Raw genomic sequence first — 25751 nt, 5'->3', positions numbered from 1 at the left:
TGAAGCCTTTCAAGGGTGCTGCAAGCACTAAATGGATTGCACAAAGAGCAATTTTTTTTTCTAATGTAACTATAGTGTACCTCAATTGCTCTCCATGCCAGCTGGTGAAAAGCGAGAAAAAATCAGTCTGATTTTGTAGGAAATAATACTTAGGTTGGATATTATATTAGCGAAGCAACAAAAACAGGATTCCTCGTGATTTGTGTAAAATTTCCCTCAGCAAGGTCTAAACTTAAGCTGACAAACAAGGATAGTCGGAGCAAATGTGACTCCACCTTGCTGTGAGGGGGGCCAGGCTGGATCAGTGGGGAGCACTTCATGATGTGCAGGCCCTTCTAGGATCAGGGATTGTTGGTTATAGGGTACACACACAGTAACTCGGAAAATGAAGCCTGCTTCACACAGGCTTAAATTTACTTCCAGGGTCTGCAGTACCACCACGGGATAGTTTGTGATCTGCTAATTGAATAAGTATGAATGTTCCTGGGCTATATGATTTCTAGGGATACCTTGAAGTTGACGGTCACTTTCTGTACAGCCTGTTGAAGTAATGAACACTTTGAAACAATTTGCATGCCCTGGCACAGTCTCTCTTACTCTCATTTTGACAGATAGGCAAATTCAATCTGTTGTGTGCTCATCTTTATTTTTAACCAGCATAAGGAACATAACTGCTTGTCTCCCAAAGTCAAAACCAGAAACACTCTTCTGTCTCTTTTCTTTTTCTAATGAGAGAATAGGAAGTTTTGGAAAGGGGAGGCTAGAAATTCACCTGAGAGGAGCTTGCAGTTTGTCTCCTCAGAGACTAGCCATTGAGAGCCTGCAGCACAACCTGGATGGGGACAAGCCTTTGTGCCCTTTTGTGTCCTGTTTCTTGAGGTGAACTGTGAATTCCTGTGGAGGCCAACTGCTATCAGGGCTTGCGAAAAGGGACTCTTGTTTATAAATTCTGGGTTAGTGTAAAGGAAAAAGAGCCAGATAAGCACTGTCCTCACAGCTTCTGATGTTTCTTGTTACAGAGCAGAGTGAAACTGCTTGAAAAGATAACCAAGGAACATGAGCAGTACAGCGCTAACGTCAACCATTTTCAATCGTGGCTGAATGGTGTGACAGAAAGATTAAACTGCTGCATTGGAGAAGCAACCAAGTCTTCAGCAGAGGACAAGTTAAAGGCACTGAAGGTCCTTAAACAATAATTCTAACAAGGAGCTGGGATTGTGTGTTCTTTGTGCCTGTATATGTTTCTCAAACCACACAAGGGTGTACTTGAGAAAAGAATTACACAAACAAAATAAGGTGGTGATTGTAACATGGGCTAGAGGAGAAGAGTTGTATCGTGTCCTAAAACTGTTACTTTTAGTTGGTTCTCCCAACTGTAGCTTGAGTCACAGGCTGGTCTGTTTTATAGAATCATAGAACCGTTTTGGTTGGAAAGGACCTTTAAGATCATCAAGTCCAACCGTTAACCTAGCACTGCCAAGTCCACTACTAAACCATATCCCTAAGCACCACATCTACTTGTCTTTTAAATACCTCTGGAGATGGTGACTCAACCACTTCCCTGGGCAGCCTGTTCCAATGCTTGACAACCCTTCCAGTGAAGAAGTTTTTCGTGATATCCAGTCTAAACCTCCACTGGTGCAACTTGAGGTTTTCTTAAAGCCTGATCTACCATTATGTGAATCTTTGAGAATCTTGCCCTTTAAACTTGTTTAAATGAATGATATTTGGTAAACATGATCCAAATAGAGCCTGAAGGCTCACAGATTTTGAGAGTTTAGAGCTGGCGATAAAAATACCAGTTTTGAGAACAGTATCCAATATTTTAGTGCCACTGCTTAAACTGTTTAGCTTTAGATCTCTCAGAGATCTGACTGTTAGTGTTTCCTAATGCTTGCAGCTCCAGTTTTCTTTGTTGGGGACCTCAGGTGACAAGCATTTATGAAAATCAAGCCAATATTTTCAGAATCATGGCAGTAAGTATTACTCAGAAGGCAGTCAAATGACCAGCCTTGTCTTCTGGTCACTTGAAAAAAGACATATTTTGAAATAGGAAGTGAAGAACAAAATATTTACAATGAGGAGAGGTGGTCTTTTTTTCCTACTGCTTTCAGCTTTTTCCCAAACTTCCCATTCCTGCAGCTAATCATTTTTAACTTCTCTCTGAAGGAAATTGCCAAAAACATTAGGAGCGGTGGAAAGAAATGGAAGCACCTTGAAAATCAGTGTGCAGAGGTGATTCACAATACCTCCCCCCTTGGAGCCGAGAGAATGAAGGATGAACTCGAAGAGCTAAGAAAAGCCTTGGAGAAGTTGAAACTGCTGAGTAGTGAGGAGGAGGAGAGATTGCTCAAGATCCAACAGTCAGAAAGTGCCTATGAGTCCCAAGCCAGACAATTAGAAGCAGATGTCCAGGAGTTGAGAAAAGATCTACGGAGACTAGAAAATGACCTGGACCCTGGGGAAGGAGAAAAGACTGAAGATGAGTTCGTAACTCTGTGGAGAAAATGCAATGTAAGTTGTTACCCTTTGTATGCCTAAAACCAGCAGGATCAAGTGCGGTCATAGATTGAACATGCGTCGTCACATCCAACAGGTGCCTGTCCCATTGGTTAAAGGTGATAATGAAAGAGTATGAGTGTGTATGAAATAGACTGAGGAAAATCTGAATAGCAACAATGGAATCAACTATTCTAACCTGTATCTCACTCTGCACAGAGGAAGCGAGATTGGAGGATGTGTTGGAGTTTGTGTCTTGAGTTCAAAGGGACCATATGCAAAAAGAGCACAATACAGAGCAAACAATACAATTTGCTCTACTTAAAAAGAAGCAGAAAAAATAATGCTCCACTGTATATACAAAAACATATACACACATATACATACAAATACACATTTCCGGGTTATTTGGTTCTTTCTGGTTATTTGGTCATTTCTATATTATATCCTTAATCCATGTAAGGTGGGTACCTGTCGTCCTCTACCATCAAACACATCTTCATTCCTAAGAAGTAGTCCCAAGTTTGTAGCAATTCAGTATTTAGACTAAAATCAATCTATTGCAAAAAAGAGTGGAAAAAGTTTGTCACACATATAGTGGATAAGAATTTTTACTGCTCATTTCCTCTTGAGGGTTGGTTTTGCATTTATTATCTCTTCTCAAAATGCCTTTCATTGCTATTTGTGTGTCTAGAACTCAGCAGGACTAGCTGGGAAAAGTATATGCAAAAAGAATCCACAAAATACAGACTGGTTCAATCCAGCGACATTTGCATGGTTTTTTGTTGGTTTTGTTTCCCTGTGTCACCCTAGAATTAACATTCTGTATATGTGAGTCTTTGAGAAAGATCTGTTAATGCAAACAGATGCAGTTAAGACTGCTCCAAAAATGCATTTCATGTTATACACTGCAATCAGTGAACTGAAACTGGGCCTGTTTGTGATTCACACTGTTCAAGCTGAACCCTGCAGATCAGATACAGAGGCTAGGCAGTGTGAGGAGAGGAAAGGAGAGAGAGCCTGCAGGAACAAAACTGTTCCTGAGAATGTTTTCTGCCATAGGAAAGTCCATATTCCTTACAACCAGGAAAAAGGGCAGCAGAAAGGGGACTTGTGAATACCCTGAGAGACAGCCTTATCTCTTCATTTCATGTGCCAGACACTACATAAGGTGTGATCTGTTCATTATTTTTATGATTAAGGCAACAAGAGCAGCTCTGGCTGCAGAAGAGTCCAAGGTTGAGAGGCTGAAGGCTCAGCTTAAGGAACTGCTACGGTTTTCCCAAGATGTACAGCCACACGCTGAGAGTGTTGTCTCTGCAATACAGCAGTATCAAAGGTAGTGGGAAGTCTGATTATGTTGGGGGAAGGTGGGGCAGGGGGAGGGGAAATCTTCTCTCAGACATTGAAGGGATTGACAAGAGCCTAAGAAAAAAATGATATGCCATCCAATTTAGGTGATGGGTAGAAAAGAGAGGCTTTGCTATTTATATCTGCCTCCACATTTCAGTAAACCTGTAATTTTAGCCATTTGCTAGGAGCTGTAGGCTGCTGACCATTTTCAAGCAGTGATCTTGCATCATTAATGATGTGTATGGTTTGAAGAAAATTAGATTGCTGGCAGCTAATTTAATCTTCTTAGCATTTTATAATAATCATTTATTTATTTTGCTTGCCTTTCATGACAGCAACTAGAAAATCAGGACAGGAGCTGTAGTAGTAAACGGTTCAGAATTATGGCCCTCCCTTATTGAGTTTGTTGTGGTGACTCACCAGCCTTAGCAATTATTTGGCAGAGTTTATTCCCCTTCGCCTGGCGGCATATATGCATGATTCCTGTTTTCAACTTGCCTTGGGTTGGAAACTCTGGAAGTTTAGCCTCTCCCCAGACTTCAGTGTTTCCGTTTCCAGGCTGCCTGGAATCAGGAAGTAAAGAAGCTGCAGCAAATTTTGCAAACTAGAAGAAAGGATCTTTTTTTTAAGGAAAAATAAAGGTCAGTTTTTTTACTGTATCCAAGCTTATTTTCCTCGGTCCAGTGCACAGTATGCTGTCCTGCTGGAAGGGTTATAGGTCATTATAGGAAAGGATTTCAGTTTAAAAACTAACAAGTAAATGATGGCGAAAGAGAGGCAGAGAAGGCAGGGGACTTGCCTCTGAGTAGAAAATGGTAGCTGCTCTTTTGCCAGCTTCTCTCCAAAGCTTCTTTGCAAAGTCTGGCAGCTTCACGCTGAGCCTGGCAGGGGCAGCAGAGCAAATGGCAAAGGACATGTAATGTCAGAACTTTCTATTTGCGGAGCTTTTGGCCTCTGAAAGATTGCCTTTCTTTAGCTCCGTAACGTCCCAGTGACAGAGGTAAGATTATTGTTTCTGTTGTTATAGAAAGGCAGTATTATTTTTCGTTGGCATTGCTCTTGCCTGCCTGTCTTGTGAATTTGCCGGATACTGTTCCCATATGAACATACGTTTTGGGCTGCATTCTGCCATATCAAATAGGATTCTGCAAACTGGGAGGTCAGGAAAGCTGAGAAAAACAGGAGGCAGCTGCATGGGGTGTGTCACTGCTAGGCCTTGTTACTCAGCTGTATTTTGGATAAGCCTTTGTAAAGAGAAGCCTGGATATTTAATGAATGTGTGCTGATTTTTTTTTTTTCAAGATAGATATATATACACACACACACACACACATATATAGCTTTGCATGTATGTGTATACATATATAAAAAAATACAAAGCTTTTATCAGAATTGCCTATATATAAAAATATAAATACAAGTGGTTCTGCAAAATTTTAAAAATTTTTATCTGAAAAAAGTATGTATTTTCCTCTTTTTATAGATAACATACGGTGATCAACGATTTCTTAACATAATTTTTTAAAGAAACAAAGACTCGGTAATATGTAAAACAATACAAGCAACTGCAGTTAAATTCTATACACTCTTGGCTTGTTCTTCCCATCAGTCAGACTCCTCTGATAATATGATTTGGTAAATCTTGCTGGTGATAGTAGCCAAGAGAGATCACGTACAAGAGGAGACTGCTGACTGCTAGAAAGGCAAAGTAATTCCTGATACACAGTTGCACAAGAGACAAATGTGTCTTATGGGGTCTAAATAAAGTTTTATCGGATGTCTCTGACTGACAGAGCAGCTGTCAGTGCGCAGCACCGGGCTCAGAGAGTAAAAAAGACTGAGGCTTTTGTGTTGGATACAGTTTACACACGAGTATTGTGTTAATTCATGCTTTGATGAATAGGATGTTTGGACTTGGACTTCTTTGTAATCCTTCTCTCAGCTGTCACTTTATCCTTGCAGTGTTAGAGGCAAGACATCTAAAATGAGCTCTGATACAGAAACCCAACTGAGAAGACTCTTCCAAAATCCCCTGCGAGATTTTGAACAGTGGAAGCCGTCGGTCCAGATGCTCCTGGAGACTCCAGAGCCAGCGCTGGCTCACATTGAGGTAGCAAACCTGTTACTAAGTTCAGAAACTGATACCTGGTTTGTGTTTGCCCAAGCTATGTCAGCAGCTGCCTGCATGCAGCTGCCAGACAGCGGCAGCTGGAAGGGCCCTTCCAGTACGGCAGGAAACCCCACAGTACGGAGGTCAATACTTAGCTCTAGCTGTAGCAGAATGTCTTATTTTCTGCCCTTTGTTTGGTTAACTGGAGTTGTCAACTGAACAGGCTGAATTAAAGTGCTGGATGTCTTTAACAATGACAATAATGTTGTTTAGCATTAGCCCAATGCTCCCTGGACGAGAAGTCTGTGGACTGTTAAGAAATGTGTAGTAATATAGTTGTGGGATTAAAATGCATGATTTCTGCATGTGCCCAGGAATACATTTGTTACTTTGTCATCCCTGTGATCTCCAGAATAAATGTGCCTGTGAACAAGGATGGAGTTTATCCTTGGGATGAGCATTCAAGCTGTCCTTTCTGTTGGTTGTTTAGGCCTCTCCTCAGCACAGACAACTCTTTCCATAGTACAGCTTTCCTCTATTTCTGTTCACAAAATGGATGCAGCCCTGGTGCTTCTAACATTATCAGGAAGACTTTTCCTTTAACTGGGCACTGTCCAGGTACCTTCTGTTACCCCTTGTCGGCCCAGCATGCTGTTTTTACCTGATTTTGTCATACTGCTTTGGTTGTGTGACTTGTGTGAGAATAATATGGTTATATGATTTTTATTTTAATTTTTTTTGTATGATTTCACTGGAAGAATTTTTCTCCTTTAGGCTGCTCTAGCTGAAAGCTCCCAGTTCAGAGAGAAGTTGATGACATTACAGCTGAAGAAAGATTTGCTGAACGATATCCTTGGTGAGGAAGAAGCAAAGTCTTTCCTGCAAGAAGTAGCTGAAGCTTCAAAGGACAGAGAAATTCTACACAAAAGTCTGCTGCAAAGCAAGAGCAAACTCCAGGTGAGCTTCAAAGTCCATACACAGTCTTTGCCTGTGACAAAGCCAATGATTGATCTTTTGCTAAGCCAGTTTTATAGATATAAATTTAGTCTTAACCAGCTGTGCCAAATCCCTTTTTCAAGGTTGATCAAATATTCAAATAAATTTGTGGTCTGTTGCATAGTGCAGCTTGGTGTTTCTTCTGAGTATGAAATGGACATTGACAAAAGATAATGCCAAGGGATATACGGTGAATGCTGGATTTTTTTTCTTCTTCTTTCTCCATCTAGAATTTGATATCGCAACATAAGGACTTTGATGCTGGTTTCGCATCTTTGCAGAAGAAATTATCTGCCATCAAAGCCAAATTAGATCTAGAGAATGAACCACGGCCTGACCTCTTGGGTAAAAAGACACAGCTCCAGAGACTCCAGGTACATTACAGTAATGTTTGACCGTGATATCCTTAGTTAATTGTGGTCCTGTTTGTTCATATTTTATTAGCACTAGGAATTCAGTACCTTGTCCCCTCAATTGATTGTGTTAGACAATTTCATTTGGTCTAGTTTATAGCATGGAGTAAATGAAGTTGAAGCAATGCAGCTGAAGAACTGGCAAACTGGGCTTGAGGGAAGGAACAAGCAGCTGGAAGCTGTTGGTGCCACAGCTTCTTGGGCTAGTTTCATTGCTAAAGAAAATGTATCCTAATACTTCCTGCTGGAGCGAAACTGCACAAGATAACCTGAACCAATCTAACTCCCTCCAAAAACAGGGAGTTCCCATTGTCCCACCTCCTTCTGCATCCCCCACTTCCTGCTCTTTACCTTGTTACAGCTTTGACACGTGCTGGATTTACTCCATGGGCTGATTCAGCTGGCCAAGATAGGAAAAAAATAACCAACAGAAAAAGATGATCTTTTCCCACTTCATTAGTGTTTTGAACTGGTTTAGCAAAGGGTCCAACCTGTAGTGGAGCCTGCTCAAGGCATGCAGTGAGACAACATAGCTTGGAGAGGGGAGAGAAGAGCAGGAGGGGAAGAAAGAGGGGATGTGACTCTTCCTTTTCGACATGGTGAACTACGGTGATTCAGCTATACGGTGCCACTTCACCCTTGGTGACCGCAGGGGTGTTATCACCATAGTTCTTTGTAGTAAGGAGCTGATTATACTATGTCTCCTCTGGCGGCTTCTCAGCAACTTACCTTCTTCGTTACCAACTGGTAACATTTAAGGACATCCAACCATTTCTTCCAGAAACATTTACGTCTAGACATCAAAACAATTGATTTTCTTAATGACAGTGATTGTTCCTGGTTTTTCGTCCTCACACTGTCAAATGAAGCTACCTTTAATGTATGTTTTATGGAGGTCTATGCCACATCTGGCACATTACCCATATGGAATCTGTCTTTTCCTCTGCAGATGATCCAAGATGACTTGGCAGAGCTTGCGATTCAAATGGAAGAGGTAGAGAAGCTCGTTCAGTCAAACACCACACACAGGCATGAAATGAACCAACTTTTATCTGACTCTCATGCCCTGAAGAGATCATTGGAGGTAACATAAGGCAAAGTTTTTAGTTGCCTGAGGAGTTGTCAGTCGCCACTATTTAAAAATATTTAAAAAAATTTTTTGAGCATATGAGATTATATGCTTTGAGTGACAGATATTTTCATTTCAGGGGAAGAAGGCACTCAATTCTTCTGACTTTGATAACTCTTCCAGGATTCTCTGATTATCTGTAATGTGATTTCCCTTTGGGATAGGATACCATCCACACAGATTTTATATCTATATAAATTATTTCTGGAGTGGGCCCTGAGATTTCTGACCAAAAGACCTCATAGTTATATTATCATGGAGGTGCTTGGACCTCTTCACAGATTCCTGTGTAGTGTTTTTGTACCAAACTCTTTGATTTTTTAGAGCTGTGTGACCTAAAATTCAACGAGAGAAGTGTTGCAATTGCATAAGTACTTGTTTTGACCTGAAGCATTTTGTAGAGTGTAAACATAGCTATAAAGGACCTTCCAAAACAGACTCAGAAGAAGAGCTTATAAAAGTACCTTAGTTATGCAGGTCACCATAAAAATACATGTGATAAAGTGTTAAGCATCATGTGCACTGTGGAATTCTAGTTTCAATCTCAATAATCCCATTTATCGCTGAACTGGACTTTTGCCAAAAAAGTCTGTACAGTCATTTCAGATTCAGGGAGTATAAGATATATTTAATATTGACAGGAGCATAAAAACCCCAAACATACTCTTATTCTGTTTCAGCTGAAAAGGGAGCTATTTTGGTGCTTAATGCCCCCCCACGCGGCTGAATTCAGGCCTGCAGGAGCTTGCAGGTGTTTTCTATGCCACTGATGCTAAAGGACAAAGTTTTTTGTGTGTCATTAACAGCTGCTTTTTTCCTTTTTGCCCGTGAGATTCTGTGCCAGTAGTCACAGTGTTAGATCCAGTAATGAAACTGCTTTTTGTCTGTGCTTAGTTGCTGACATATTTTTATCATTTATAGATGATGATACAGCAGAGTGAAGAGCACGTTCAGAAGCATTGGGCATATAATGACAAACTCTCTGACCTCCAGCGGTGGATCACAGTAACCACAGAGAAGATTGACTCCTACCGGGGTGCTGATGGAGAGCAGAACACCGAGGGCAGGGTGGCAGACCTTGAGGTGAGAAAAGCATCTTAGTGTAAGATGTTAATTATTCACTTCACATCATTCAGACATTAAGGGTGGGGGTTTTCTAGCGAGGGTTTCCTGGGTGAGGAGAGTAATGATGCTTTGTTCCTCCTGTGATAACTGTTGGTTGCTGCTGCCTCCCTGCTTTGCCCTGTGCAGTGGGATGTGGAGCTAGTTAAAAGACAAGAACAGTGAGAAATGGCTAAGAACTGTTGAGAAGAATAAATTATTATCAAATGATAGGTGGTTTTAAAAAGAGCTCTTCCTGCCAGGGTGATCTCTCTGACCAATACCTACCTTTGCCTGTATGTACTCATCGATACATTGAGCATTATTACCCTGTTAGCTAACCTTATACTGTGTTGAACTGAGCTGTTCCACAGCTGCTAGCTTTTCCCTGTGTAGCAGTATTTTGCATGCTAGATTCACTCTGGCAGGTTACTTCAGCTGGCACCTTTTTTTTTGCCTTCATATGGGAAACCAAGATATCTCATGGGAAGGCTACAGAAAAGGTGCATTGACAGCTCGTGGCCTTTAAGTTTTGCCATCAGCTCTTTGACCTATGTTGGCTCTTTGCAAGAATCCACAGCATATTTTTTTTCCCTGCTAGGTATGTTCTAGCTAGTGCCAACAGAACCAGCATAGTCCTGGACTGAACATGGCCTTCAGTCTGACATAGCCTCTGCTTTACCCAGGATACCTAGAAGTAACTGTAAGGGCTGTACGTTTCAGAGATGGCTAGCTGAGTTTCCAGATAAGGAGATCCAGCTGCACCTTGTGGAAGCTCATGGCCAGCTGGTCATGGAGAATTCCTCCCCAGAGGAGACTGCCCATGTCCAGGCAGAGCTGGATGAGCTGAAGGAGTCGTGGAGATCACTGAAGGAGATGGCAACCGGGTAAGTGTTCATGTATTCTTCCTCATGTCACTTCAAGGGAATGCTCTTTACTGCTATTTGACCAGACACACTTCATGCTTTATGCTCTGTGCTGTGAAAGTGAACAGCTATGTTATAATGCTAGGAGCAAGACGAGATTTTATTTAATCGTTTGTGAACTGGAAATCATTACTTTCAAGAAAACCATTTTAGAGAATCTGGGGACCAGAGCAGTCTATGAAGCTGCCTTTACCTCACGCTTGGAGTAGGCAGTGTCTGCTTAGGACCTGGCTCACCCTTGTACTGCCAGTCCATGTCAGAGGCAATCGGACACAGTCTGGGTGATTTCTGCTGTTCTGCCTCACCTTCCTGTTCTCCTCGCTGTCTGATCTGGAGATGTCTCCAAGGAGGCTATATCTGCACTGGGATTTGTGCCTTTTGCAAACCTGCAAGAGTATAAACAACTAAAATCCTCTCTTAGCTGGCAAATGTGGACTTAATTTATTTTTCCCTCACTGTGCAGTGTCAAACTGCTGCTCATACTTGCTAGCCTGTATTAAAATTTAACACTGTGCTACATGTGTGAGTATATTCATACATAGCATCAGAATAGGCATAAAAATTGAATGACTAAACTGAGGAAGATGTGATTGTACTGCCTGCTGTTACCAGATGGGAACAAGGTAGTATTTTTTTTTGGTCCCTCACTCCCCTGAATAAAAGAAAACAAAACACTTGGAAATGTTAGAACTAGAGGACTGGTGCTGCTTTGAGACACTCCTGTCTTGATCTTATTTTGTGAAAAAGATGTTGGAAATTACTTTAATAGTAATAATAGTGTAACAATAATAGTGATGTTTCACCAGAGGTGTCCCCCATAGTCCCAGTCAAAACGTGGATGTCTCATCATTAGATGTTTCATTGCACTGATGTGTCTGGTTTTGTGTTTTCAAGTCTTCTCAAAAAGTGGCAGTTAAATAGACCAGTGGCTGATAAGAAGAAGAAAATAGCATTTGTGGACAGCAGATGGATGTCTGGACCTGCCTTCCATCTTTTAAGTGTTGATCCTAGCCATAAGCAGGTGAGAGGGGAACTCTGTGTCTGCCTTCGTATCAGCTTCACAAGAACAGTTTTATTGGCTTCATCTGATACTATGGGTTACAAAGTTGGAGGTTAAGATCTTGCAATCAGGCTTTCAGAGGAAACTTCTGACACAAAAGTAAGGGCATTTTTGTTCCTTTTGTTTTGTAACCTAGGAGAGGATAAGAGAAGGGCAAAATACAAGCAGCCACTTGAAGCTCCTATGCAACTTTGAAGAGTGGTTACAAGGAGAAAACACCAAACTGACCAAAATTCTTGCTGTGACTTCATCTTCCACAGAGGAAATTAAGGCACGCCAGGGCAAACTGGAGGTTAGTTTTCAGGGGATGAAGATGGAAACAAAGATTTCAATAAGTGCAAATTCTTTCAGAATTAAAAAAAAAACAAACCAACAAACCAAACACAACCACACACACCCCCAACCAACCAACAACAACAACAACAACAAAAAAACAACAACAACCCCCCCCCACACAAAACAAACCAAAAAAAAACCCTTCAAAACTACGCTCTCTGCTTCAGGATACTCTAGAGTAGATGAAGCTCAGGAATTTAGGACAAGTGTTTCACTCCTTCTACTAAGAAAGGTCTGCCAGAGCCAGAGTGGTGGAAGGGAAGGGAGCAGGCTTGCATCTAGCTGTTGGACTGGACATTTCTAGTGTGGTATGGCAAAGGTGTTCATTGAAAGAAGCTGATTAAAATCAGTATCTGGTATTTGGCGTCACTCTTTCTCTTTCTGTTAAATGTAGCCAGAAGCAATGACACTGGATGCAGTAAGAAGTTAAACAAACAGAAATATCAAAGGCTACAGGAGTCCTGCAGATGAGTGGACCCTTTTATATCATTTCAGGCAAAAAAAAAGCAATAAAAAAATAAATGTGCTGTTCCAGAGTACCCAGTAGTTTGATTTAGTACCACTGTTCTTTCGAATGCTAGATTTAAAAACTGGAGCCAACTTGAATTCTGAGTTGCTGCTGACCTTGTCTTTGCCTGCAGGAGCTGCAGTCTCGTGTGCCTGATGGTCAGCGTCTCTTTGAGGACCTTCTTCATCTTCATCCTGTCATTAGAGACTCTGAAGATCTGGAGGACCTGCGTTACCGATGGATGCTCTACAAATCTAAATTGAAAGAGTCCATGAGTTCACCGGTACGTAACAACACTCAATTCACAGTTGCTGATTTTTGCCATTGCTTTTTTAGGCTGCTTCACATTGCTAGTCATAATTCAACAGTACATGTGTGTATCTATCATCTGCTTAATTAAAACCTCCCTTCGTAAATGCCATCAAAGACAGAACAAACATAGCCATATATTTATAAATATAAGCATAAATATTCTTGTATTAAAATAAGAGTTGTGCACTATCTTTTTCCCTTTGTAAGCAATGCTCAGAGTATTTCTCAAAATGGAAGGTTCAAAACAGAACGACAATTGGCTGTTGTCAAAGATGCACGCAGTTGGGGACTGTGAGATGTTTTGTGTGTGTGAATATTTTGGATATACACCTAGTTCTATTTTTTTTCCTTTTTTCCACACAACATTCTCCATCGAATTATTTTTTTAACAGTTCCTGCAGTAAGAATATATTTACTGTTCATTATTTGTGAGACAGAGTGATCAGAATAGCCACTGACTGAACTGACTCAGAAAGTAACTGTGCACAGAAGGACCTAGTCCTTTTTGAAACTGTCTTTACAGGCTAAGGATTTGGAATGAAATAAAGAGGAGGTATTTTAATGCAATAACCAAATGATTAAATTTACCGAATTGTTATATATAAGACATGTTAAGGCTGGCAGAATTAATCCCCATATATATAAGATATTCCAGGGTATGCTAAAGGTATTCCCATGTTCTTAGTGCAAACATACATAATTAACATTTTTCTAGGTTAACTACTTACATTATGTGTTCAACTTCAAGATACCTTAATCGGAGGATTAGACTTTACAGGTGTGCATTTGTTACTTTCTGTATGCACGTGCTTTGGAAGGTATCTGAACTCGAACACCTAAAATGTGAGGCACCTGAAAATTTTCTGCTTTGGGAAACCTTGTCTTCAAATCCAAAGCTTACTTAGAATACAAATCCTTTAAAATGCATGGAAGGTAAGCATGGCCTCTATTAATAAAGAGCATATTTCTAAGATTTTTTTGCCATTGATTGTAATGAGTTATGCTTTGTTGACCAAAACCTTGTGTAAGCATAAATATAGTCAATAGGTGTCAGTAAAGTCAAAGCTATTGCTGGGAGAGCTGCTCATCTGATTCCAATAGTCAAGAACCGGAAAACATTTCAGCTTTCTGCCTAATGTGTGTTAAAAAGCTCATTAAAAAAAAATCTCCTGCTGGTTCACTCTATCCAGATGATCATGAATTTGAAAGAAACATCCCCTATCAGGTGAATACTCATTTATAGGCTCCACTGGGATCTTAAGTTCATGCTTCTTTTTTCTTTTCTTTTTTTTTTTTTTTTCCTCTTTTAAACAGAGTCCTGGATCTTTGGAAGAACCAGACAGATTCAGAAAGGTATGAGATTTCCTGTCATTAAGCTAAAAAATGTTTGATCACATATTTTGCAGATAATTGTTTTAAACTTTTATAAATATTCTTGAGATTAATTTGATTATTAAGAGCCTCTCTTAAAAAATAAGTTTATTTTCTCCAGATCTCAAAAGGAAAAATATTACAGTTTTTACTCTTGAGCTATGCTTATTGTATCTCTAGAAGCTAAATATCCGTCTCCTGGGAGAGCAGGGGAACTCAGTTTTTACATATCTACATGCTATAAGAACTTAACTAATTTTTCAAAAGAGACTAAGGAAGAACCCAAATCTCTCTCTGAAGGTTTTAGGGGCCAAATGCCTAAAATAATTTTGAAAATGAGACTTCTAATTCTTTAGACACTTCTGAAAAAATTGCTTTGGATCATTCAGCCCACCTTTTTCTAATGCAGAAAAACAGAGAAAGTCAAGAGATTTGTCTAATGTTATTAGACTAAATCCTTATTCTAAGCAGCAGAATTCCTCCTGTGAAGGATTTTCTTTTGGAAGTGATGACATAACAAACAGGAGCAGTACAGGAGACGATAAGGAGAAGCTTAAAGAAAACAAAATGCTGCCAGTTTCTTATTAAACCCAAGCAGCATTTCTGATCCCATTTTCATAAAGTCAGCGAGTTTTTCTGTTGACCTGAGCAGTGTTGAACTGAGTCTTTCCTCTCTGTCACAGTTTACTTTGTTAAAAGACACTGTTAGCTTCTACTTTGTGCTGTCATCACAGTTTCCCTTTGTTTTCAGAAGGAATAGAATAACGCTTTATTTGCCCAATACAAAGTAGATTGGATGAATAACATGCTGCAGGAACATAATCACATAATCATCTTAAGCTAAACCAAACCCTTGATTTCTCCTGTTGGAACGTCTCTTTAGAAGAGACCGATATTTAAAGGGAGCAGTATAGTGCACTTCTAGTATGGCCAGAAATCAAGATATCCTCATTCAGATAAGATATTCCTCTGGTACTCAAATATGGAGTAGCATCTCCAATATTTTTCCCCAGTGAAATACTGACCCATTTAAGGTAGTTTTCACACATCCACTGAAGAGTTTTGGCTGCAGTTCAGCATTCCTGAAAACGCCCAAAGAGTTTCTGTTCTTGCCTGTCTGGCTCAGCATTAATTGTTCGGTACTGTTGGTCATCTAGTAAGGTCACCAGAATTTTCAGGCTGGAAGACCGATATGACATTTTAATACTTGGTGTAGAGGCAGACAAACATTTAGTAGTGTTGCTTTTCCCTAAAAGAATCATAAAGGGATATTCCAGAAGACTGACCAAGGAATTCTCTGCTTTTGGGTCAAGTTGTTTGTAGGGAAAAACAGAACCAAAAAAAAAAAAAAAAGCTTTAGGCATAAGCACATCTCCACTGCACAATTAGATACCATTTTTTGATTCATCTGTCCCACCTGCCTCGGGATAGGTGGTATTTATTCCTCCTTAACTTCTCCGAAGGAGACTGAAGTCTTCAGTTAATTTTCAAGGCTACTGGAATAACATGACGGCAGGCAGCAAACGTTTGTCAATTAGGCCTACAGCAAGAGCACAAAAAAAGCATTCTATGAGTTTTTCATAGCTACTGAACACAAACAAAGAGAAACAGCTCGGGGTGGGAAGGAAAGAAGAACTGAAATACCTCATAAGCATGAAGGAAATGGCTCCCATTGCACCAACAAGTGATTTGCAGTTTCCCTTCAGCCAGTGCAAATGTTGCAGTAACTTACACCTTGCTCACTTCAGTGTGATTTTGCGGACTCAAGCATTCATTCTGTATTTAAACAGTGTCGCTACAGTGAGAATCCAAGTGCTGTAAGCAGAGGTGTCTTTTTTTCATTCAGGCTAAGGCTTTTATCACAATGCGAGCCTATGTTACCATAAGATTGTTGAGCACCACTTAAGAGCACCAGAACATTGGGTGCATCGCTGTTCAGGCTGAGAGAAGAGGAAAAGCAAACCAACTGCAGAATGCCGTGGCTTTGCAGTTTATTTTAAATTCAGATTTAACACCTAAAGTGTGGCTAGAAATGAAAGAAAGATAAGGCAAAATATTTTTGTATGTTTTGAATATCCTTTCAAAACTCTGGTGAAGGAAACCAACTACCCTGAGAGTATGGCTGATCTCAGGAGTTAATATCTGCAGAAAGTACATGTGGTTGGGGTCTGCATCACTGTAGTTGCAACATCCAGTGAGTCTGCACGCAATGGGATCAGGTTATCCCTAGTTTGTCAGCTCCATCATGCTTTTTGGTCACACAAAATCAGCAGAGGTGGCAGAATTTCAGCTATTTTTGGACTGATCTCTGCTTTCCGCAACACAAGGGCCCCAGTGACTCTGCTTGCCTGTCCTGTTCGAGCTGTGAATATTTTGCAGAAGCAGCAGATCAACCTGGAGAAGGAGAAGACCCAGCTGCAGCCAGCCTCATTCCATCACCTTCTGTTTTCATTCCATTTCTAGCCTGCATGGCCAAACGTTGGGCAGAACAGAGCCTGCTCCTTGTATATTAATATGCTTTTTTTCTGACCATTCGTCCTTTGCTGAGGACATGGCCCTAGCCACTGGTGCCCTTAGGAACAGTAAGGGCTAATGATTGCGATGTGAGCGACTTCTTGTTGATTAACAAAAAAACAGTTGCAGGAAATTGCACTGGCTGCAGTGAATTTTTAGCAGGTGCCAGTGACAGGGCAATGTAGATGGATATTTCTGCAGGGCACCTAGCACACCCAAGGACATAATCAAGCAAATGCTCAATAATAACTATGATAAATGTTACTTTCAAAGGTTGGCTCCCAGCTACCTGAAAATATTCCATGAGCATTCTTAGCATAAATAGGAAGTCAAAGGCTCATTATTTACAGTTCCAGGTAGCACTGTTAGATTTATTTTCTCGAGTGCTCGGAGTAATTACACTTCCTTGCTAAACAAATGATTCTGGCTTTATTGTTTGTACAAACAAAATGATTAGGATTCATTACATCAGTGGTCAGCTAATTGCTTCCTTTGAGATTCTGCTAAGAGTAATCTCATATAACACACAGACAGAAGGAACATGTAATTTAATCTTATTTAGAGACACTATTGATCTGGAGTCAATCAAATTAAGGCAGTCATTCAGGAAACTGTACAAAGCAAGAGCTGCCACAGCTTGCCAGGAAGAAAACAGTAATGTTCTCTGCTCTGCCCAAGTGCAGATAGGACAGGAATTCTCCATGGCAGAAAGTCACATCACAGAAATGCACAGCATCGCGTGTACATGCCTGCGTTAGTGGTGCCTCTCTATTGAAAGTACGTGGCCCGTTTGTTTTCCTGAAGTCCTGCTGTGTGTTAGCGACTTGAACGCTTTTGTACAATTACATTCTTAGTAAAATGGAAAAGACTCATTAAAAGGTATCTTCCCCTCAGTTTTCAATATCTCTTTTATAGATACAGATAGATTTTTTTTCTTTTATAGATATACTGTGCCTATAACCCTGTGCCTACCTGCTTTAGGAATTACACCATGGCCCAAACACGGGAAGAAGGACATCTTACCATTCAAAATTAGCGGATAGACTTATTTTCCCTCAGCAGTGATGTTTGCTCAGAAAGGAAACTCAGACAAAAAATAAAAAGCTGAAAAATCCTGCCTGCTTCTTCCTAACTCTGACCCACTGTTAAGTGTGCTGTGCCAGACAGCATCATCCCCTTCCTTCTCCAGCAGGCCCACAAGCTTCCCTTCATGTTACTGCACCTGTGAGACTGCCTGCCTGTCTGCTCCTACTGCTGTAGGTTTCGTGTTGTTTACCAATCTACATTACAGCTTTCCCAAATGCTAGAAAACAGAGACTCTTTGTCTTTTATCTGGTTCTGCCATTTCTGTGCCTTGCTGATGCTCTCCCTCTACAGTGCTGGTGCAAGATGGAGAAGACATCTTGCTTCCCAGGACACCTGGTTCTTACTTTCTGTTAATGTTAACATGGTATTAGCTAGGTGTGTGGTTGGTGGTCCCTGCTTGCTTTGTTGAAAAGGCACATCATTTAGTAGCCTACCCTGTTGTGAAGTATTTGCAGATTTTCACCAAGGAGATACCTTAGAATGATTTTCTCAGCAGATACAATTTTACCTCCTAACTGAAATGTAACGAGAGAGACATTTGTTGACCAATCGCAGAATGAATCCAATTTCCAGAATATACTTGAAAAATGTTTTTAACACTACTGTAAAAAGCATGGTACAAAAAATTCTTGTAATCAATACCTGAAATTGTATACATAATAGTTTTTTAAAAGTAAGCCATCACGTTTTAAAATTATTTATAAAATGCAAATAATATTCCAATTATGTATGGTGACTGCTGAAGTTTAAGAAAAGTTTAGAGAAGTCACTAGTAAAGCAGCTGGAAACATACATTGTTGACATGACAAACCAGCTTTTGATGTCAGTAGCTTCTTCTACAGGTTCCAGAACATGATGTCTTTATTTCAGTTTTTATACTTTCTGTGCCCAATTAGTTTATTTCAAATTGCAAAGCTGAGTGGAAGTTGGAAAGTGGGAGAAGTTGTTTTACTTCTCTGCCTTTCTGAATAAATGTAGAATACTGATGGCTCCTACTGAATTTCAGATACACTGACTGAGAAGTCATCCAGCTACCAGCTGGATAACTCTTCTCCTGAAAGCAGTACAAGCATTGCTCTTAAGTACAAGATACATTTATTGGGATAAATTGTATTGCCTATGAGTGTAGTTAAAACTGGTGGAGTATTCCTGTAGTTTTAATTGAATTCAATTAAATAGAATGAGCAGCTCAACCCCTCACAGCTGCTCACTCGCTCCCCACACAGTGGGATGTGGGGGAGAACTGGAAGGGTAAAAGTGAGAAAACTTGTGGGTTGAGATAAAGGCAGTTTAATAAGTAAAAGAATGAAACAAATTAAAACAAAACCAAGGAAAGCAAATGATACGAAAAACCCCAGTGGCTCACCACCAGCAAACTGATGCCCAACCAGCTCCCAAGCAACGGCAGCCCTTGTTTTTATTGCTGAGCACGTCACAATATCCCTTTGGTCAGTTGGGGTCAGCTGTCCTGGCTGTGTCCCCTCACAACTTCTTCTGTAGCCCCAGTGGCCTTGACACTATGTAAGCACTGCTCATCAAGAAGTAAAACATGGGTGTGTTATCAACACTGTTTTCATCACAAATTCGAAACATAGCCCCATACAAGCTACTCTTAAGAAAATTAACTCTACCCCAGCCAAAACTAGTACAACTGGTTTAAAAACCTTTTACCCTGTTCTGAACCTTTTGCAAATACTTCACTTGTGATACTTAAGAAACTAAGTGTAACTCACTGCCCGCTGTTGGATATGAAAATGTGCTTCACAATTACCTCACTGACAGTTTGACCTTCCATATTCATATAACATGGAACCAAGATATTTTTAGTGACCCATCCTACCTACCAATTTACTAATTTTCCACAGTGTTTCCTGACTTCTATCACATGTCAAACACTTTGCATATAAAAAGAAAGTAGTTTCCACTGCTTATATGCTGAAGATGGGACCAAACCAGGGACTTTTTGTGCTTGCTTAGGCCTGGAGAATTATAGAAATCAGTGCTACTTTAACAGATCAGGCTGTAGCCCTTGTCCTGTGGCATGCTTCTCCTAAAAGCATGTCATGTTGTATACGCACGCAGAAGCTAACCTTTATAAATCCGTTTGTGTCACAGTAGCATATGGCACAGTACTTAATTGTAAGCGACTTTGCAGCAGAAATTCTGAAATATCTGCCATATGTGACTGCTGAAACCTCAGATACAAATTGGTGGCTTTTCCTTGTTTTCCGTTTCTTTTAAATGAAGCCTTCATCAAAGATTCTAGCTTATCATTCAGCCATATTGAGGTATTCCAGAATCTCCCCTAAGGGAGAAAACAAAGCCTGTAATTTGCCTGTATACTTATTTACATACATATGCTTTTCAGAATTGAAAAGAACGTTAAGGTTGCAAAGTCAAGCAATCTGAAGATAGAAAATGTCAGAGCTAAAATTGCTTGTGTAACCTCAGTTAACCTCGCTTCAGCACATTCATTCTGGTAGCTCTTTATGAGATGAAGAATGATAAGCACAGGACTCAAAGGGGTCTCAGACATCCTTACTCATTCCTCGCTGCCAGTTTTCTAACCTGGTCAATGTTTGCATTTAGGGAAGTACAGTTCTGAACCCAGTGGCTCACTGTCCTTTTGCAGAGGCCACATAACTTCTGATCGACAGTACCGACCTCTTAGTTCCTGCTGTGGTGCATGGGAGTGAGCCACAGCTTGGCCCAAGAGCATGTTGGATGCTCATTTCTATGGCGACAGTAGTATCCAACTCCCCCAATTTATTTCCCTCTTGAGAAGACCAGCTGTGATTTGCAATATGTTGCTTATTTTAGAGAGGGATACTCATGGCTCTGAGTTGAGAACCGATGAGGAGCCCAGCTCCAAACTTTCTCACACTGAGGTAAAAGTCCAATTTTCTTTGATTTGAGAGAGCAGCTTGTGCTCCCCCTGGAACTGATCTCTTCTTGTGGGCAATAACCTGCCTCTAGGAGCACCAGCTGAATTAGTACCTGGGGGGATCTCAAGTGGCAGAAACCCAGGGCCTCTCAGAGGCAAAATGTCACTGATAAGGCAACTGCTTTACCAAAAAACGTGATGGTGCACAATGATAGCTTGCTTCTATTCAGAATGAAAGGGACATATGGTAAGCTGCTGTTAGGGCCTTCCTGGCAGCTCTGCTTATTCTCAGAGGAATAATGAAGTGTTAGAATTCATACCCATGTAGGCGAACCTTTCCAAGGCCTCTCCTTCCTATTAAGGTGTACTTCCTCTGTACAATTGCTATAGTTTAAGCCCATTATGTTGTGATGTGCCCACTGTGGAGGCAGGCCTGGATGCATCCTGTCTAAGCATTTAACTTAGGGGTTTACAAAATCGTGCATGGTGCAGAGAGTGTAGGTGGGGGTTGACTCTCCATCTCTTCCACAAGAAAGAACTAGGAGCCAGGTTCAAAGCTAACACAAGGGATTTGTTCTTCATGCCAGTTGGTTGACCTGTGGAACTTCTTGCTAAAGGATACTGAGGACTTTTAAAGTTTGTATAGGTTCAAGGGGAAACTGGAAGTGTTTGGAAGAAGGATTCACTGAGTGTTAACTAGATGGACAAGCATGCGGAAACTGCCTGAGCTGAAAGCAGTTGGAGGCTGAGAATATTAAGGATAAATTATTTACACTTGCCTTGGTATCTACACATCTGTGTCAACTGCTATAGAATATAGGATACTTGAGCTGGGTACAGCACTGGCATGAAGCAGGATGGCTGTTGGTGTCTTTGTATAGTGTCTGTAGGACACTAGGGCATCGGTGCCTTTATCCATGGGGAGAGCAGGAGTTTTCAGACAGCAGTGCATTTCCCAGGATAGTCTCTCAGTGAAATGCTCTAAGGTAAGAGGAATGAATCCAGACTAAATCTTTTTTCTCTGCTGGATCACTGATTCAGCAGTGCAGGTATGATTTTTGTCAGGCATGCTGGTGACATACAAGCAGCAGTAAAAACCCACTAATGAGCATGGTATAAGATGCTATATTCCTTTGCTCCCTCAAATAGCTAGATTAACTGTGTGTTTTTATATATCCTGGAATGTGGTCAATAGCAAACCAAGGAGTGCACTGATTTTTAGTAAAACACTTCAGCAACTTACACAGGAATATTATGTAGCAAGTTCTAAAGTGCTTTTCTGCTGTTTCCCATCCAAGTGATTTTTCACGGTGCATTTGGTAAGGAGTTATTAACTGCAAACAGATTTAAGTGCTGAGGACTCCCTAGATCTAAACCAATGCTTGTCATTCAAATGCCCCAACATGAATCAAGTACAAATGTGAATGTTCACAGCCAGTGTAGTTCATTTGGTAACAAGCATGCATTTAGCATTACACAAAACACAGCCGTCTACCCCTTGACAGTCCTCGCTTGTCCTGGTATTTTGAGGGAGAAGGGGGAGGACATTTATCCTCAATGGTGAACTTTAGAAGCATATTTTCTTTTTAAATGTCAACCTATTCCTTTTCCATGTGTGTTTCAAAAATGTCTCTGACACTTTGGCTCGATACCCAGGTATTCCAGCTGTTATTCTAAGATGGTGGAAATTAAAGCTCTGTTGACTTCACTGGAGCTTTGCCAGTTTTCCTCAGAGGAAGATTTGATTTCAGAATATTTTGTGGAGCCTAGATCTGACACACGCACTGCAGGCACTGTGGGTGCTGGGTAGTAGCTGTACTGATGCCAGTAGCTGGAGTGATTGGGGAGGGGGAATTCCACTGCATAGCAAGGGTTGTGGTTCCCACCTTTGATCTCACATGGAAATGAAATGTTCAAACTGTCTTTTGCAAAGGCGGAACTATGTCAGACTGTCCTTTTCTAACCCAGAATGATGTGCTAAAGGGTTGGGAGGGTGGTCCTGACTCCAAGTAAACTCATACAGCCTTGATCACTCTGAGCCCAGCAGAGCAAAGGTTTGAACCTTGGCCTCCTGAATTCCCTGTTGGTGCCATAGTTTCAGGTCACCACAGCCTGAAAGCATCTCTCTGTCTCAGCACAGACCTAGAAAAATACCTTGACTTAGTAAAATTGAAATGCTGCTTTTTTCACACTCAGGAAAGGGAGTCAGTGCCCAAAATCTTCTTGGCTTTTTCCAACTGTATCATCTCTCCTATTAAAAATTACTGTGTCTCCTTAAAAATTTTCTATCCCTAAACTATAACACCTCTAGTAGTACTACCACCAAATAAAAAAAAAAAATCATATCACCAATTGTTCCAGCAAGCACAAAGCAACAGGACTAATGTAGGATTCGTGTGTACATTAACACCAGAACTTGGGCATATAAGTAAGGAATCCATTTGTAAGGGTATCTGCTGAACTCAGTGAATAAGTAGTTCCCAATTCTGACTTTATTTAGTTGTCTCAGTGCATAATCCTGCTGCAGACACTGAAGTTAATGGTAAATCTCCCATGGATTTCAGTGTATGCAGGTTGGGGCCCTCATATATTAAGGGCTTATCATTGCAAATTTGCTGAAAGCACCAAACAATCACAGCTCCTGTGTGCCTCATCTGCAGTCCTGCAGAGACATCATAATACCATATTTGTGATAGCAGAGTCATTCCCATGGCAACAAATGGAGTCAGAAATACAAGATTCTGACCTTGCTGTGTGATCAAGCGAAACAGAGAAGCTGGGCGGCAAAGACAAAAGTTCATCAAGCGCAAATGCCCATAAACCCAGCAAGCAGGTGGGAGAGAAGCAGCAGCTAAAGACAAAATATTTCTCCTTCTCTGAAGTTCTACCCCCAGGCAAATGTCCCTCCCCAGATTTTTCTAATTCCAGGATCTGCTATGGTTAGCGTGAGTATCTTACCCTGCAGAAAACTTCAAGGAGAGCAAACAATAGCGTGGTAATAAGGCCATTTCACATTAATTCTTTCTGGAGGATGAGCTTTGAAAAGCAATGCTATTTTACAGCTCCTGGCAGTAGATCTAAAACCAAGGCACTTAACAAATAACATTTCAATCTCATCCCATTTCTTAGAGTTGCATTGATAGTCTTTGCTTTAGGGATCAGGTCAGAGTCAGCGACCTGCTCTGAATCAAATGCTGTATTGGTAAAAGAATTGGGGTAGGAACTACATGAGAAAGAATGGGGTAGGAACAACATGAGTGACTAATTGTGGTCATCATAGGAAGGCAAAGACAAACCTGAGTGACCATAAGGCACCTGCTCCCTGGGCTGTGGCAGGAACAGAGATGAGGAACAACTGGAAAAGCACAGTATTTCCCACCAGTTCATAAGCAGAAGGAGGTAACTGGGAAGACAGGTGTTGCAGCTGGTCAGGCAAGAAAACAATAGTTTCAAAATGAAGTAGATTTCAAAAACAATACTAGAGGACTGACAGCTGTGAAGCATAAGTCTTCCCAGGTGCTGCTGGGAAGACTAGCAGTTCTTCACACAACTGTGTCAGTGAGAGGTGAACTTCTAATTCCCAGTTTGAGTTTGTGAGGGCATTTTTGAGACTTCCAGCCATAATGAACTATTGAACAGATAGTCACAAGATCCTACCCTTTAACAACATCAGCATTAAGTCTTATTACATCTTAGTGGTAGAAGAGCATGGTTCCAATCGTCCCAAGGCAGAGGTAACTCTAACCTGATCTTCCACCAACAGAACTACACCTGTTAATACATACAAACAACTTGTTCATGGCTTCTGGAACCTGGAAAAGGCTTTTTTCCTTGTAGATGGGACACTATAATAAATGCATTTGTCATATTGCTGCATATTATGGATGCAGTGGAGAATTGAGAATGAGAAACGGTTGATGAAAACAGAAGCTGTCAGTGACAGTCGATTGATTTATACTGATTACACCAAGGAGTGGCTGTTTCATGGCATCACAGAGCCAAGCCCAGAAAGCTCCGACCAAGAGCTGTGGCCGCTGCCCTTACGTGTAACGGTTTTAGCATTGACTATAAACACAGAAGCCCTGCAGGTTTTGCTGAGCCTATAGGCTGATGAAATCCAGGGGAGATGAAGGATTTCAGGTCTGGGCTCCAGGACTAGAGAAGGGAAAGTCCTGTTAGTACAGCTGCTTATGCCTGGTACTTTGGCTAGTGTTTGAGAACAGGTCGCAGTAGGAGCAGATGACTACTGTGATGCAGCAAAGCTGATGAAGCTTTGATTTGGAGGGTAAATGCTAGCTGTGACCCAGGGAAGTTGGCTGACGGTGCTTAAAGTGAGAGTCCCACTTACACCCTGGCATTTACTCATTGCTCACTAACTACTGACAGTTCCAGTGTCCAAGGACCGGAGTTTTCATTGGCCTCAGTGAGCAAGTTGCAACTCACATGCTGCGGGCCAGAAATGATAGAGCAATCAGTTGTTGCTCTGCTGCCTCTACGTCTGCCTGACACAATAATTAAATTTTGTCAGCCATTTGATATAATGGAAGCAAACCAACTACAACAGAAGAAGGATTTCACAGCACAACTGTCTCATGACCTGTAACTGCAGCTATATATTTGCCTTCATAATTAATTCTGCAAGCATTTACATAGAGCTGCAAAAGACTGAGAAATTTAGAAAGCAGTGGAAGGGAGAGACCTTTAAAAAATAGAAAAGGGTAATTACTTTCCTCTACCATCATTCTGCTCCTTATCTTCTCTGCTGATGTTTCCCACGGACTATTCGTGGTGGTGCTGTAGTGGGACAAAGGCATTGCCTGTTAACCATCTGGTAGAGGCCAGAAGCCCTAATTTTGCTGCAGCACTGACATTGCCTGTGGCTTGAACACAACAAATTAGCTTCCTCTTGTGGAAAACCTGGGTCCCACTTCAGTGGATGTTCTGCGTTGATGTTTGTGATGTAGGTTGGTACCTAATGCTGTAGAAGCTTTAAGTGTTATTTGTATGTTCTCAGTATAAATCCATGTTTGATGAAATTAATGGATTATTGAGCCCTCTTTTTCAGGACTCTCTTACAGATGGTTGACTTGGCCTTTTTTTTTGTGAAACACACAAAGTTCACCTCATTGGCAGGACATATCCAGGAATCTTGC

At 41.0% G+C, this 25751-nt stretch overlaps 1 protein-coding gene across 6 annotated transcripts in view; it reads left to right on the top strand.

Moving 5' to 3' along the window:
* SYNE3 (spectrin repeat containing nuclear envelope family member 3) overlaps positions 1–25751 on the top strand; it is a 69722-nt gene that overhangs the window by 31827 nt on the left and 12144 nt on the right. For 5 of the 6 annotated variants that reach the window (XR_011047940.1, XM_068397984.1, XM_068397982.1 and 2 more), the window contains exons 5-17: positions 1020–1181; positions 2170–2514; positions 3702–3838; positions 5815–5962; positions 6737–6919; positions 7189–7332; positions 8321–8455; positions 9422–9583; positions 10325–10488; positions 11422–11548; positions 11724–11879; positions 12565–12714; positions 14058–14096. Coding sequence is in view for 5 of the 6 variants with exons in the window: in XM_068397984.1 (XP_068254085.1) it covers positions 1020–1181; positions 2170–2514; positions 3702–3838; positions 5815–5962; positions 6737–6919; positions 7189–7332; positions 8321–8455; positions 9422–9583; positions 10325–10488; positions 11422–11548; positions 11724–11879; positions 12565–12714; positions 14058–14096 (2052 nt within the window). In the remaining variant the exon portion in view is untranslated. Of the gene's footprint in view, positions 1–1019; positions 1182–2169; positions 2515–3701; positions 3839–5814; positions 5963–6736; positions 6920–7188; positions 7333–8320; positions 8456–9421; positions 9584–10324; positions 10489–11421; positions 11549–11723; positions 11880–12564; positions 12715–14057; positions 14097–17571; positions 17837–25751 lie in introns of those variants that run through there. The other variant, XM_068397986.1, reaches the window with a different exon arrangement.

The sequence above is a fragment of the Nyctibius grandis genome, chromosome 4 (assembly GCF_013368605.1).
Source record: "Nyctibius grandis isolate bNycGra1 chromosome 4, bNycGra1.pri, whole genome shotgun sequence".
Taxonomy (NCBI): Eukaryota; Metazoa; Chordata; class Aves; order Nyctibiiformes; family Nyctibiidae; genus Nyctibius; species Nyctibius grandis.
The sequence above is the reverse complement of the archived record's forward strand: the minus strand, read 5'-3'. Positions and strand labels throughout refer to the sequence as shown.